The 13,315-nt window shown below is 34.4% G+C and overlaps 1 protein-coding gene across 5 annotated transcripts in view; it reads right to left on the bottom strand.

The window, feature by feature from the left end:
- MBIP (MAP3K12 binding inhibitory protein 1) overlaps positions 1-10,299 on the bottom strand; it is a 35,351-nt gene extending 25,052 nt beyond the window's left edge. For 4 of the 5 annotated variants that reach the window (XM_068533475.1, XM_068533546.1, XM_068533672.1 and 1 more), the window contains exons 1-6: positions 10,123-10,299; positions 6,373-6,492; positions 4,394-4,618; positions 4,209-4,305; positions 1,644-1,709; positions 1,251-1,403 (exon numbers count right to left, since the gene is read on the bottom strand). In XM_068533475.1, the coding sequence (XP_068389576.1) occupies positions 1,251-1,403; positions 1,644-1,709; positions 4,209-4,305; positions 4,394-4,618; positions 6,373-6,492; positions 10,123-10,251 (790 nt within the window). In that variant the 5' untranslated portion in view covers positions 10,252-10,299. The remainder of the gene's footprint in view (positions 1-1,250; positions 1,404-1,643; positions 1,710-4,208; positions 4,306-4,393; positions 4,619-6,372; positions 6,493-10,122) is intronic. The other variant, XM_068533736.1, reaches the window with a different exon arrangement.
- Positions 10,300-13,315: the final 3,016 nt, after the last annotated feature.

Here is a 13,315-nt window from a genome sequence, read left to right as displayed (position 1 = left end):
TAAAGTAAAATGAATAACTTACTCATCTGACTTTGCTCTTGCTGCTCCCTTTACCTACAACATCCTCTGCCTCACCTCCCTACCTTTCAAGAACCATTTCAAGCTTCACTGGGTCAACAAAGCACTGCCTGAATCTCTTCACATGGAGGCTCCTTGTGCCCCACCATACCCTTCCCTCACAGCCCCTTTAACATCCCCCTTTGCTATTAATCTTTCTCCCAAACAGATTATAAAGCCCTTGACGCCAGGAACTGTGACTACATCTCACTATCCCTCCTGTCTAAAACAGTGCTTGGTGTATAGTACGCATTCAACAGATACTTTTCAAAATTAACTACTTGATACCATTAGATTTAATCAACCAGTCAATCCTGTTATACCATTTGTATTGTAAATGCATCTAGTTCTGAGAAAGGGAATTAATTTTAATGCTAATCTCTTACTATCCTCAAAGATTTACTCATTCTCTTATCATCTTCTCCCTCCATCCACAAATACACCAGACAGACTGGACTCAGAAATTCCCTGAACCATATTTTATGCCTCTGTGCTTTTTGCAGATATTTAGAAGATAGAATCAACAGTATCTGGTGACTAAATCGGGAGGGAGACTGAGGCTTTGCAGCCAGTTAAGATCTAAGTTTGATTTCTAGTTGCCACTTACTACCTTGGGCATGCTGCTTGAGCTCTCAAAACTTCAGTTCGTTTATCTGACAATGATTACAGCACCAACATCTCCCAAGGGTACTGTTAAATAGTGAGTTGATAGATGTATAATATTTTCAGAGTGACTGGCACTTAGTATTTAGTCAGTCACTTAATAAATGTTAGTCCCCAATGGCACTCATTTATTTATAATGCTTATCCTCACTGGAAGATCTTAAAGGGTTAGGGTTACACTTATTAATACTTTTTACCAGCACAGTGGGGGATACGAATGAGAGATGGTCATGGTTAAGTTATGAAATTGATGGCAGGAAAAAAACTACACTAGTTTTCAGCTATGACTTTAATAAACTGAGAGCGTCAGGATATTGTTGAGAAGTGTAAGAGGAGGAAGAAGAGCGTAAACACATGAACTGTAAATTCCTTGAGAGCAGGGACTATGCTTTCTTCATTTTCGTACCAATCAGAACAATGTTTTTTGTACATGACAGCTGCTCAATGAAAACTTGGTGACTAAGTGAATCGGGATTTCTTTAACCACTTGCAAAGATACATTACAGGACACTGCCCAGCACTCTGCTTACCTGTCTGCAATCGCAAGTGAGCCTCAATGTTTTGTAGTCGTTCTTCTACAGCCTGATTACCACAATCGCGGAGCATGCTGTTAGGTTTATGACCTGACCCTTGAATTCCTTCAGGTCTAGTCTGTGGTCCATATGTATTCACAACTCTAGAAACTAAATTAAGAAACTTTTGAGCCTATTAAATTTACATTTCAAAAATCAGAAAGTCTCTCTCCTTAACAGTACTTTATGTTCTTTTCATAACCACAAACCCAAGTACAAAGAAAGGCAAGAGTTTTTGATTTGTTTTAAAATAAATAAAATTTAGATAGGAAAGTGATTTCTATTCCATTTTGCTTATAATCTAGAATAAGCTTCTGCCAGTGATGAAGATATTATATAATGGATACTTACCTTTTACATGACTTTTAAACCCAGGGTAGGGAGTAAAAACAGCATCGGTTCTCGCACAACTATTTTCTAAGGAGAATTTAGATGAGTATAAGTTTAAATATATTCTTAACTTCAAATGTATGATATTTTGATAACCCTTCAGTAATGCATATTAACATATTACTCATAATCAGAGAATATCATTTTAAATAACAGTAATTAAATTACTATCATGCACAGGATAAAATTTAGTGATCTTTACTCTCTAAAACGTATATCTAATGTTCTCTAATTTCCAGATTTATACATAGAAAAGTCCTCAACATTTGGTGGGATAATCTAATTTTTAATGAATACCAATATCCCTAAAAACCATCTGGGCCTTTCGAGAAAATAATTTATATATTATAGAGAGTTAAAATTTCTAAGCTAAAGAGACATTATTCACTTTATTTCAACATAGAAATAAACAAAACTCAGTATTTTTACTAAAATATCTTTTTAAAAAATACAGCATTTTTGATATTACTTACTGATCAAATTAGTGAACATCTAATATAAAGTATTATGCATTTAACACATTTTTATTTCAGAACGCCACACAAAAATGACCTTGAAACCTACAACACACACTTTTATACTTTTCCTAGATTTCCAGTGCTCATCTAAAAAAAAATCCCTAATCACAAAAGCTATCTATCTCTTTCCAGACTGCCCCTTTCAAAAAACGCAATTTTAAGAATGATACCATGTGAAATTTTGTTCCAAATTTTTTCTAAGCTGAAAAGTATAGTTTCTTTCAAGTTATACATCAACAAATAAATCATAAACCAAGGGAGAAAGTTGGAATGATATTAACATAATATATAAGCATTTCAAATATTATAAAATAATCCTTAAAATGACATTAAGTAAAACCATGCATTGCAGTAAATTTCCTAAAAAACTCCGCTTAATTATTTTATAATAAAAATGGATGGTAAAAGAGATACTGAAGGAAAATTCTTTTTTTCCCTAGGGAATTTGATTTTTTAAAAAACCCATTGATTATATTTTGGTCAATTGAGAGGTATTAAAAGGAACACACTAACACGTTACAATACATCTGAATTTTTTCAGTCTAAGTTTCCTTAAGATAGTTCTGCTGACACATCAAACTGTGTGAATAAAATTCCAAACCCACTTATCTTTTAAATATAGACACTAGACAGAGTCATTTTCTTTTTTTCTTTTTGAAACACCTGAAAATATGTTTAAAGGGCCATCACCTCTCCATTCTCCTTCTACCATTTCATGGGGCTAAGGGTTAAAAAAAAGAAGCTATCATCCATTCCAGAGCTATATTCCAAATATATAGATTAACTGACCCATTAGAGAAAAATTCAGCATGGTGTGAAGACAGTGAATGTATGAGTGCTAGTCACTCTCCACAGCAATTCTTCCCAACACTGTTTGGAGCCAGCAAGGGATTGAATGGGCTAAGGAATCCTGCTGAGCATTTCAATTCTTGTCAATTTCTATCCCCTGGTGGTTTATAACAATAGAGTTAGCAGGGAGAACAGAGGAATAACATTAGTGATACATGTGCTTGCTCCTTCAACAAACGCTTTCTCATGGGTAGCTTGCAGTTGGATTGTAGTACCTGAGATTTTGCCACTGCTGCACCTGTTCTGAAAAGCTAACAGTAAAATATACCAAATCTAGAGATACGTATGTATAATGTTAATAGTAGAAAAGGCTGCATTTAGGACCCACCTTGAGCCTGTATTATTTCATTATTAAGAGAATCAGTGTACGAATGTGATATGAGTCAATTCTAGGTTCATCTGACAATTGTGTTCATAATAATTAGCCATGAGATATTAGAGGCAACAAGAAAAATGTTCATTCCAATTAGGAACTCTTCTCCATAATTTTTTCTAAGAACTACTTGTTCTGATTATTACTATGATGCCTGACTATGATCCACACTAGTGCTTTGCAATTTTGTATTCTGCAGCATACCTGCAGATCTGTAAATATACTATAACATCATGTGGAGAGGAAAGGAGAATCTGATGAAAAACAGCAAATGTATGCACTATGAGAGAAAGGAAAAAAGCATAAGACACCATAGTCTTGATGACAAATTGGTTTTATCGTGACATAAAACATTTCAAACAGCTAAGGAGTAGTGAGAAAACTGCTCCCTCTTGAGGAGTATTAACTTTACTAAGTTCACTTCATGTATTAATATCATAATTTCATAAATACCTTTAGAGACTTGAAATTTATATAGCTTAGACCTTCTTACTAGTGAGACTGAGACACCCTGCCACCCACACTTTATCTTCATTTCCTGAAGGAACTTTAAAACAATCTTTACATGTGTGGTAAACATTTGCCTTTTTACGTTAGCATTTATTTGACTTTTGGATAACCAAGATGAAAACCATTTTGTATTATTAAACAGAAGGAAATACTGCTGTCTTAGTTTCCAAATAAACCTGTGAAATAATTAAACTGTGTTCTTAATGTTATTCATTTTAAAAAACAAATGAAAGATCATTAAAATCCTACAAAAATTAACTTCTTCTAGGTAGTTACCTTGATTACAATCAATAACATTGCAAAATTCCCTGACGTTGTTTTCATTGATTTCAGCTTGCTTTCTTTCAATAAATGCAGATATTCGTCTGTCAATCTACAAACAATAAGCATGTGTGTCTTAATTCAAACATAGTAAGATTTAAAAAAATATTTCACCCACCCCCCAAAACCCAACTTCTTACTTCTGCTTTTCCAGCCTTTATTTGAACTACTTCTGGATCAAAATGGATCTGTGTCTTTTTCACATCTCCCAAATCATAATCTTTGTGCTTTTCTTCCTCCTGTAGGTCGCCAATGGGAAATTTGGCATTTACTTCATTCTTGTTCCCTGTTTCTGTTTTTCCTATTTCTTCAACAACAGTTGTATTCTCCTCTTTAATCAGAGGCTGAAGTTTTGCTAAAAAAGGCTGAGAACACAATTCCATCTGCTGAGGTTCAAACTGATCAAAATTAATCACATATTTACCATATTTATATAAATTTCTGCTAAGTAAAGGCAATATTCAATATCAATTAACTAAATTTAAAAGGTTGGCACATCATACATAGATCTGAGCACATGTAAGTGTTTGTGCTGTTCTCTGCTATCGTGACCAATATCATTTGCTATAAATCTGTTTAAAAAAAAAAAAAAGGAAAGAAAAGAAGAAAAAGAAAACCTGAGGAAATTTAAAATTTTCTTTGAGGGAATCATTCTGTCACTCATCTTTTATTTTGTGCCAAATCAAAGCCTCAGCCTCTGGCACCAATGCCACTTAATTAACATGTCATTCAAATGCCTCCTCAGAATACTAAGGCTTAGTATTTTTCCTCCTTAACACGAGAGCCAGTGCTCTCACTCAGCAAAGCCCTGCATTATCACTATATCACTGGAGATTCTCCACTTGAAACTGCAGTTGGCCAAAGTAAATGAGAGAGCATAGACATGAAATATATAGGTGTTATGCTGAGTGAACACTCAAGCTTCTCCTGACATGGCAAGATATCTTCTTGGGTCATGAAATTAAATTTTTAAAAAGAAAACGAACAAGAGCCATAGCTGAAAAGAGGTAGATGCCTATCACCATACTAGAGGGGGAAAAAACCCTGTTGTATAATGTAAATTATACTACCCATTCCCCCCGCCCAGACCCATCCACAATTAGGCCTCAATTGAGTCCTATAGCTCATTGCTTCCGCCCTTTAAAACTAGGGTTAACTATTACTTTTAACATGAAACAGAGTTAAAATTTCCCATAAAGTCACTGAATAGAGGACTGAAAATTAAATGTCTACTCCATTAATCAAAACACACCAACACTTGTCAGTGTTCCAATTATTTTTTCATACCTACAATTTTGCTTCCATTATTTGCTATACCAGATACTCTTCTGAATCCTTGTAACATCTTAATAGAAGTAAACTGACCAATCCAAACCTTTTTGACACTTCGTATTTTATACTTTGATTAGAGATAAACTGCAAACTTGCATCAATTATAACTGCAAAGATGTTCAATTGGAAACTAGCAAGGTCATAATACTGTTCAGTTATTGAACTGAAATATTAAAAAATATAACAATACTATTATAAATAAACAATTCAGTGTTGACGTAATATAAAGGATGAATTATTTCAAACTCAAGAAAAAAATGATAAAATAGTGACTGGCTACTTACTAACATGAGACATTAATGTCACAGAAATTACTTTCTTTTTAAAAACTATGCTGAAACTGTTTAATTGCAATAGACACTCCAGGATGTGTCATGCTGGGATAATGCCACTTCTTGAACCACTGAAAGCACTCCATGAGCCTCCAAACTCACCCAAGGCATGGAATCATTATCATAGCATGACACACACCTGCCGTGTCTTATTGCTTAATTATAACCCACCATAGATGCAACTGTATTGAATTTTCAGTGCAAGTCTAGAATTGAATAGAACTGCATTCATTCAATCTTCATACCCACATCAGCCTATTGGGCTATATTCCTGTAATTGTCCTGATCACTATGTAAATTAACAGATTTGGATCCAATCTGGCCGAAGTAACCTTTTATTAATACCACTATTAATATAGTATTAAGATAGAACTGACAAATACTACAGCTTACAATTTAACTACAATTAATTTCTAGTCTCAATATCGAGTTAACATTTTTAACACGAAATTTACCTGTAAATATAAAACATGTTGTTCAAGTGCACTAAAGAGCAAAGCAGGCTGGAATGCCGAGAGGCTCTGGAGCTTGTTCCAATCGATTGTAATTTTCACCACATCATCTCTGATGTTAAGCTTCAAAGGGGCAAACCAGCAACATCACAAAAAATTACAAGATTAAGCTGTACACATGGGATTGTCCAAAAATAAGATTTCTATAGAATAACACACCATTTAGCTCAAAGTTCTCAAGTTTTCAATCATACATAAAAATGCTCTACACCTAGTTACCACTTTAAAAAGCCAAAAAACGTGAAATTTTCATAAAAACATAGAACGACACCTCACTCTAATTCTATTCTTGGGTCTGTGTAATGGGACCATCTTTTTTGATAATTCATTATCTAAAAAACTTTGGATAGGGGTCAAAATAGTCTTGTCCTACTCAGAATCCTACTGCTTCTAGCTCAGAGCATTAAACAGAGGGGGCAGGTACCTTTATGAAAGTTCTGATATACACATTTCTTTTTGTTAAATATGCACATAAATACATAACTGAAATATATCATTCCTCTGATGTCTTCCGAATCACATTTTTATTGTTTTCAATTTTAACCAATTTTAAAAATAATTTAAAAATCAATTCATACATTTATATTCATACATATTATAAAGTCTAGTGATACATGGCAACGTGTTTATCTACTTCAAATAAAAATTAAACTATTATTTAGCTGCGGAAATCTGAAATTGAAAAACAAATACTTTTGCACAATAGTGAAATAAATGGCCAGAGACTGGATGGAAAGGCCAGACTTACTGCTAAACAGTATTTTCTATTAAAGTATGAGGGCTCATTGTACGAAAATTTCTTATAAATTGGCTATCCGTGACCTATTACAATAAAATTATGTACAGAAAACTACCAAGAACCTGAATATAAAATTAATATCAAAATGAGTGAAGATTTTAGAGGGAAAGCCTCCATCTCTAGTCTTTCGAGTGAATAAAAGTGAATCACCGTAAACTTTTCTAGGGACACGTGTTTATAAGGATATACTACATTGCAGAATCGAGTTAACTATTATTTTTTCAAAAATCATTTATTTAAAATTAGTCATGTTTTCTACAAAATAAAGACAACTGTTACATTAGTTCAAATACAGATCTTATAAATTGTGATTGTAATAAAACAAAAAGATAAACCAATGTACATAGAACCGAAAAGATCTAAAGTTCCCAAAAAAGGCACTATATGAATGAATGCTATATGACAGAAGTTTACCACCCTTTGACCAGAAATATTTAAAGTCCATATTAGACAAGTGTAAAGAAATAAGTTTTGTGTAGGCTGCACTGGCAAAAATTAGTTTACATTATTTTAACTAAAGTTTTATATTAAGATAACCACATTAATCTTAATTTATATTATTTAATGCCTATAAAGATTTCCTTAGACAACAACTTATGCATGGAAGTAAACTATTACTATACTTTTACAGTTCTCAAGGGGTCTATAGTCTATTATAACAAATTTATGAATACAGTTTGGGGATAATGCAGACAAATCCTCAACCAAAGCAAAGCATCAAATTTTCTAGAGACAATAATAACTTACAGAAATTAAATTTAATGTTTGGATCATATTCTCATTTCAATTCAGCAGAATTATGTAAGCTTTCAAGTGCAGTTAAAGATACTTGGTCTTTTAAGAAAATCACATAATGTCACAAATTAACTTTAAAACTATCCCAATACATCCCACTATTATTCAACAAATTCTCTGTTAGTAATATGAATTCTATGCATTTTTACCCTATAGAACTTGTAAACCATTCACTCAAAAATGTATTAGTCTGCCATTAATATGGCCTATTTAAAATATGTATTTCAGTAAAAACTTTATTAATACGAAAACCCAAGCTAACAATAAATATTTCTTCAGCTTGGTAAGATGGACCAACCAGAGGTAAGCAATAAAGTTAAAATTAGAAAATTGGAAATCTGGGATAAAAAATACTTTTGAAACATTCAACTTTATGTTTCCTATTGAGGAGAGCTAATAACACAATGATACTATACAGAATGAACCTAGGCATTTTACAACATACATTTAAAAAAATTCCTTAAACTTGTTTTGAAAGGAAATAGTGATTTCCACCAAGGACAATTTTATAAGTATAGTATTCGGGCTTTAATTCTTTAAACAATACATCTCGAAATATAAAGAGTATTACCAAGTTGGCTAGCATTTAATTGATGAGATGATCTTATTTTATGACACTTGTATAAATGGTCCTTTCACTCTGTCATGAAAACTCACCAAATATTTACTCTAAACATTTTTGACAGGTGACATAAGTAAATTTTAATCACATCTCTACTTTTACCTACAGAATAGCTGAATGTTTAAAATTTTTAAATGAGTTTTAAAAATTCAGTATACAAACTATTTCAAAAGAAATGTTTAAATTATTTCTTAATGTTATTTTTAAAAAGTATCTCATCAGTGGGGGGAAAAAACTTGTGTAAACTATAGGTGAGTATAAACTTTTTTCATCTTGGTATTAGGATATTAAAAAAAAACCTTAAAGTTCCAATGTCCACGCCATAGAAAGTTCTCAAACTTTTAAACCATTTACAGGTCTTGAGTCTTGAGACTGAAATAATATGTCCCCAAGTCTTAAAAAAAATGTTTAAGTCCTTGACAAACAAGTGAGTTTAAAACTTTTAGCCGATTCTATTAATAATCGTTCCATTACACCAAACTGAATGTTTAACTTACAGTAATACTCTTTTTAAGTTAGAACAAATATTAGGATTTTTAAAAATATTTAAATAACGTTTTAAGAGACTGATTCTCCATCCACCCAAGGCTTTTAAAAATAGTTTTCACAAATCAAACGCTCTACTTTCATAAAGGAAGTTACCATTATCTTCAACATAAATGCCTAATTCCGTCTAAGATTAAAAAAATCTGCTTTTTAAAATCAGACAAACATATTTTCAAGTTGTTTCTCATTTAAAATTTGCTTGCTTTGCACTTTACATCATGAAACGAAATAGTGACTTGAGTGTAAGGAGCACCTTTATTTAAACCCCATTTTATTATGACATTTCTACAAAAGCTATTTATCAGCCAGTTAAACTAGTTAATAGCTCAATTATTAAACAACAGTTGTGATACAAGCAGTATCGACCATGGATAACTCAGCCAACTTTACGCCATGAGTAGTTTAGATTAATTCCTTTTCTCTTCTTCCCCGTTTTAAAGGGGAAGAGATGCAAGCAACGGCCAGAAGGAAAAAAGAAATAAACAAAAGCAAGTGACTCATAAGAGGAAATCACCCAAAAAAGGCGGAGAGAGAGCATTTCCAGAAATCGCAGGCCGTACTAACCTATCAATTTCTATAAAGAATGAACTGTAAGTAAAAGGAGCCTGAGCGCCAGGCGCCTCCCAAACCCTCAGAGAAGATTCTCCGCATCCATCCTCTCCAAGCCTGTTCATCTCCGAGCCGGGTTTTCACTTACACTAGCCTCACTCACTCTTGGGGAGAAAAATCGCACGGAAATCTAGCCTGCAACCGGCCGTGAACTAACCCGCGCGGCCATCCTCACTCAGACCGCAGACGGCGGAGCCCGGGCTCCTCCCCCGGCCTCGGCTACTCGCGCCGGGTCCCACACCCGGCAGGCCTCCGCTCGAGGAAAAAAGGGGGGAGGGGCTAGACGGTTCCCAGACCCCTACTCCCACAGACCACCACTCACTTGTCCAGCCAGGGTATGCAAGGAGCGAAAGACTTCGCAGACCACCTCTTGGGAGAGGTTGGGGCTGCAGCTCCGCTCTAGGCTCCTGTCACCGACGGTCGGGCGACTAAGCTCAGCGGCAGTAGCCATGACACTTTCGTAGGCCGCCTCCGCCAGCACCGAAGAGCCCTCACAACCCACCCCTCCCTCCCCTGCTTTGGTCGCTGCGCGATGATGTAAAAGCACTGCGTCTCTTTTAGAGCGGGTCTTTGAGCACCCGCCCCCTCTATGTGACTGACAAGCACGTGCACCAATCAGGTGCAGTTACAGGGTTCCGCAGAGGACCCAGAGCGGATGACTGCGAACCTGCGTGAGGCTATCTACAGTATTTCAAATAATGATTGGAGTCTTTATCTAATGAGGGTTAGCTTCTTGAACCCTCATTAGTTAGTTAACATCACTAATTTAACATAAATTAGTTATCATAACTAATTTTTCATGCGAGGAAGAGGATATAAAACAAGAAAAAGCTTTTATGCCTCATTTACCTTCAAGGGAATGATATTAATTACTTTAAATCTGCAAAATAATTCTGTCAAGTTTTAAAACTGATAAATCAGTTGTTACTCCCTGGGTACTACGGTAGAGACGCTCATCCTAAAGCTGTTTTAAAGAAGAGAAACACTGTCAATATGATTCTAACAGGAATTTAACCAAGTAAGCAATCGCATGCAACACAATCTTTGAAATTAAAGATCAATCCGAATTGAAATTTGACAAAGTATTACTTATCAGATAACTTTAGTTAAAGATATTTGAAAGACTCTGTAGTATTACAGAGTCTAACATTAAAAATTTTGTTGTGCAATTGAAAAGAAATTTTAGAAAGTTTTTAGTGTTAAACTTTATTCCAAAACACTTGAAAAAAATAAACATCAGTTTAGAGATGAGGGATTTAAAATTCTTAATTCCAGTAGTCTAATGCGCTTACAGTAGAAGAAGCAGAGGTGGAAACTTGCACAATGTGTATTCAGTTTTAGAGTACGCTGAATGAAAGGGGGAGGAATAAGGCATCAAGGAACTGGGATTAAGGGCAGTAGGGATAAAAGAACGCCTTTGACCTGCCTCTAGGGAGCCTGTTAATTAGGCTTTCATTTCCAAAGATCACCAGGCGACAGGATCTTGAGTAATCTTGTCTGCTCCCTTGTTCACAGCAAGATATACAGTTTATAATCCAGCCTATGTCTAGAGATGTCCATAAAAAGATTTCACAATATCTAATCCCAAATTGAGCAACCTTCTCCTTCAAGCCACTCATCCCCATGTTTAACCTAAATTCATGATTCTTTGCAATGTTAGCAATTTTCTTTGCCTCTGGTTCTCTTGTTAGAGGATAATTCTAATGGGGTAACTAAAAGTTTTTGTTTTGTAACATATTAGCAACTAGTTTCAGATTATTTGTTTTCATCTAGGTGTGAGGTTTGGTTTTTTTTTCAAATATTCAGGACAGTGGTATAAGACACATTTGGGAACTTGCTTTGTATATTATAAGAATACCATCTTTAATAAGGTACTGCTCATTCTTTTCTTTGCCATCACTGATTTTGAAATTTCAAGTTTTACTTGTTCCCTTGAACATCTAATATAGAATTAATTGATGGCCATTTGATCTCTATATAAATTCTCTATGAGATTCTCTGTTTCAATATGCAGACTTCCACTTATATCATAGTATTGCTTACTTAGCTAATACTTGCAATTTAACTCTTTTGTGAATTATTTCTTCTTTCCAGGGACTTTTCTTACTCCTTCCTGATGCCTATTACCTTCATTTTGGAACTTTTTCTTATTTTCTTCTATTTACTTTAAATAGAAGAGTTTGTAGGCTGAAAAGATGTGGATTTCCTTGGGCTAACTTTAAATAGAAACATATAGAAAATAATGTGTAACAAAAATATGATGAAAGCTCTGAAATTTAGAGAGTAAAGGAAATAATTTACCCTTTATAGAAAACTAATTACAGTTTATAAAGTGGGTTGCTGAAAAATCTTCTGCCTGGCAGAAATAATTCAAATTGTTGGTCTTGGCATTAGCGACAGAATTAGAAATACTGTCCTGAAAGTTCATCCTAAGAATCACTTGGGAGGATAGAAACTATAAATGAAATCTAGGCTACCTACCTTATCAACAAAAATGTCCTTTACAAAGAGCTTTAAAGGTACAACCCTATTAAATAAACAGTGCCCAGCAAAGTGCCTGAGATACACGTGCTCAATAGATGGTGTAATACACCTTTTTCCTAATGTAGAAAAGGAAAAGTTTAATTTGCCTTCTCTGGCTCCCCATCACCTGATGGATAAGCCCAAGTTCCTTAGAATGGCATCTAAGGCTCTTCTCATGATCTGGCCTTTTCCTAAATTTCCAGCCTCATTTTCTGCCACAAACCATCTGGTGCTTAATGCTCTCAAAACTGCTTTTACTTCTTCAAAGCTTTACTATTTTTTTGCCTCCATGTTTTTATTTGTGCCCCTGCCTCCTATCCAATTGGAAAACTCCTATTCCTCCTTCAAAAACTCCAGTTCAGAAATCTCTGGGAAGTCCTTCCTCATACTCCTTGTCATAAAGACCTTATCTTCTCTGCTAAACAACTCCTACAACTTGTATATGCTTCCATTATTGTACTTATCACATTGATATGAAATTTACTTGACTACGAATCTGTCTCCCCACTGAGCTATGACACTTTATATGTATCATGTTTGTATACATAAGGCTTAGCATAGTTTCTGGCACAGAGTAATTGCTCAGTATATGCTTGTTGAGCTGAATTTATTTGCCTAAGTTGAACAGATTTGTAAAATGGAAAAAAAAAAAAGTTCCTACACTTGAGGGGAAATTGTAACATGTAGTAAGAATGCTATAAACAATTCATTTCAAATAATGAAGCATGTCCGTTTATTCTCCTCTGGAACAGCAAATTCAAAAAGTGCTCAAATTTTTCTTAATGAATAAATACAGCTAGTCTCCATAACCTTCTCACGAATGATACCCATACAAATTAATTGTACCTACTATATGCCAGACACTCTGACCATGTTGAAGGTACAAAGATGAATCAGGCAAGGATATTTCTCAAAAAGCTCCAGTTCTCATGGGTGAGGCATATATGTAAACAAACATCTATGATATAATGTGACAATGATCATATTAGAGA

Source organism: Eschrichtius robustus, chromosome 1 (genome assembly GCF_028021215.1).
Source record: "Eschrichtius robustus isolate mEscRob2 chromosome 1, mEscRob2.pri, whole genome shotgun sequence".
NCBI classification, from domain to species: domain Eukaryota; kingdom Metazoa; phylum Chordata; class Mammalia; order Artiodactyla; family Eschrichtiidae; genus Eschrichtius; species Eschrichtius robustus.
Note: the sequence above shows the minus strand (reverse complement) of the source record. Positions and strands in the feature narration are given on the sequence as shown.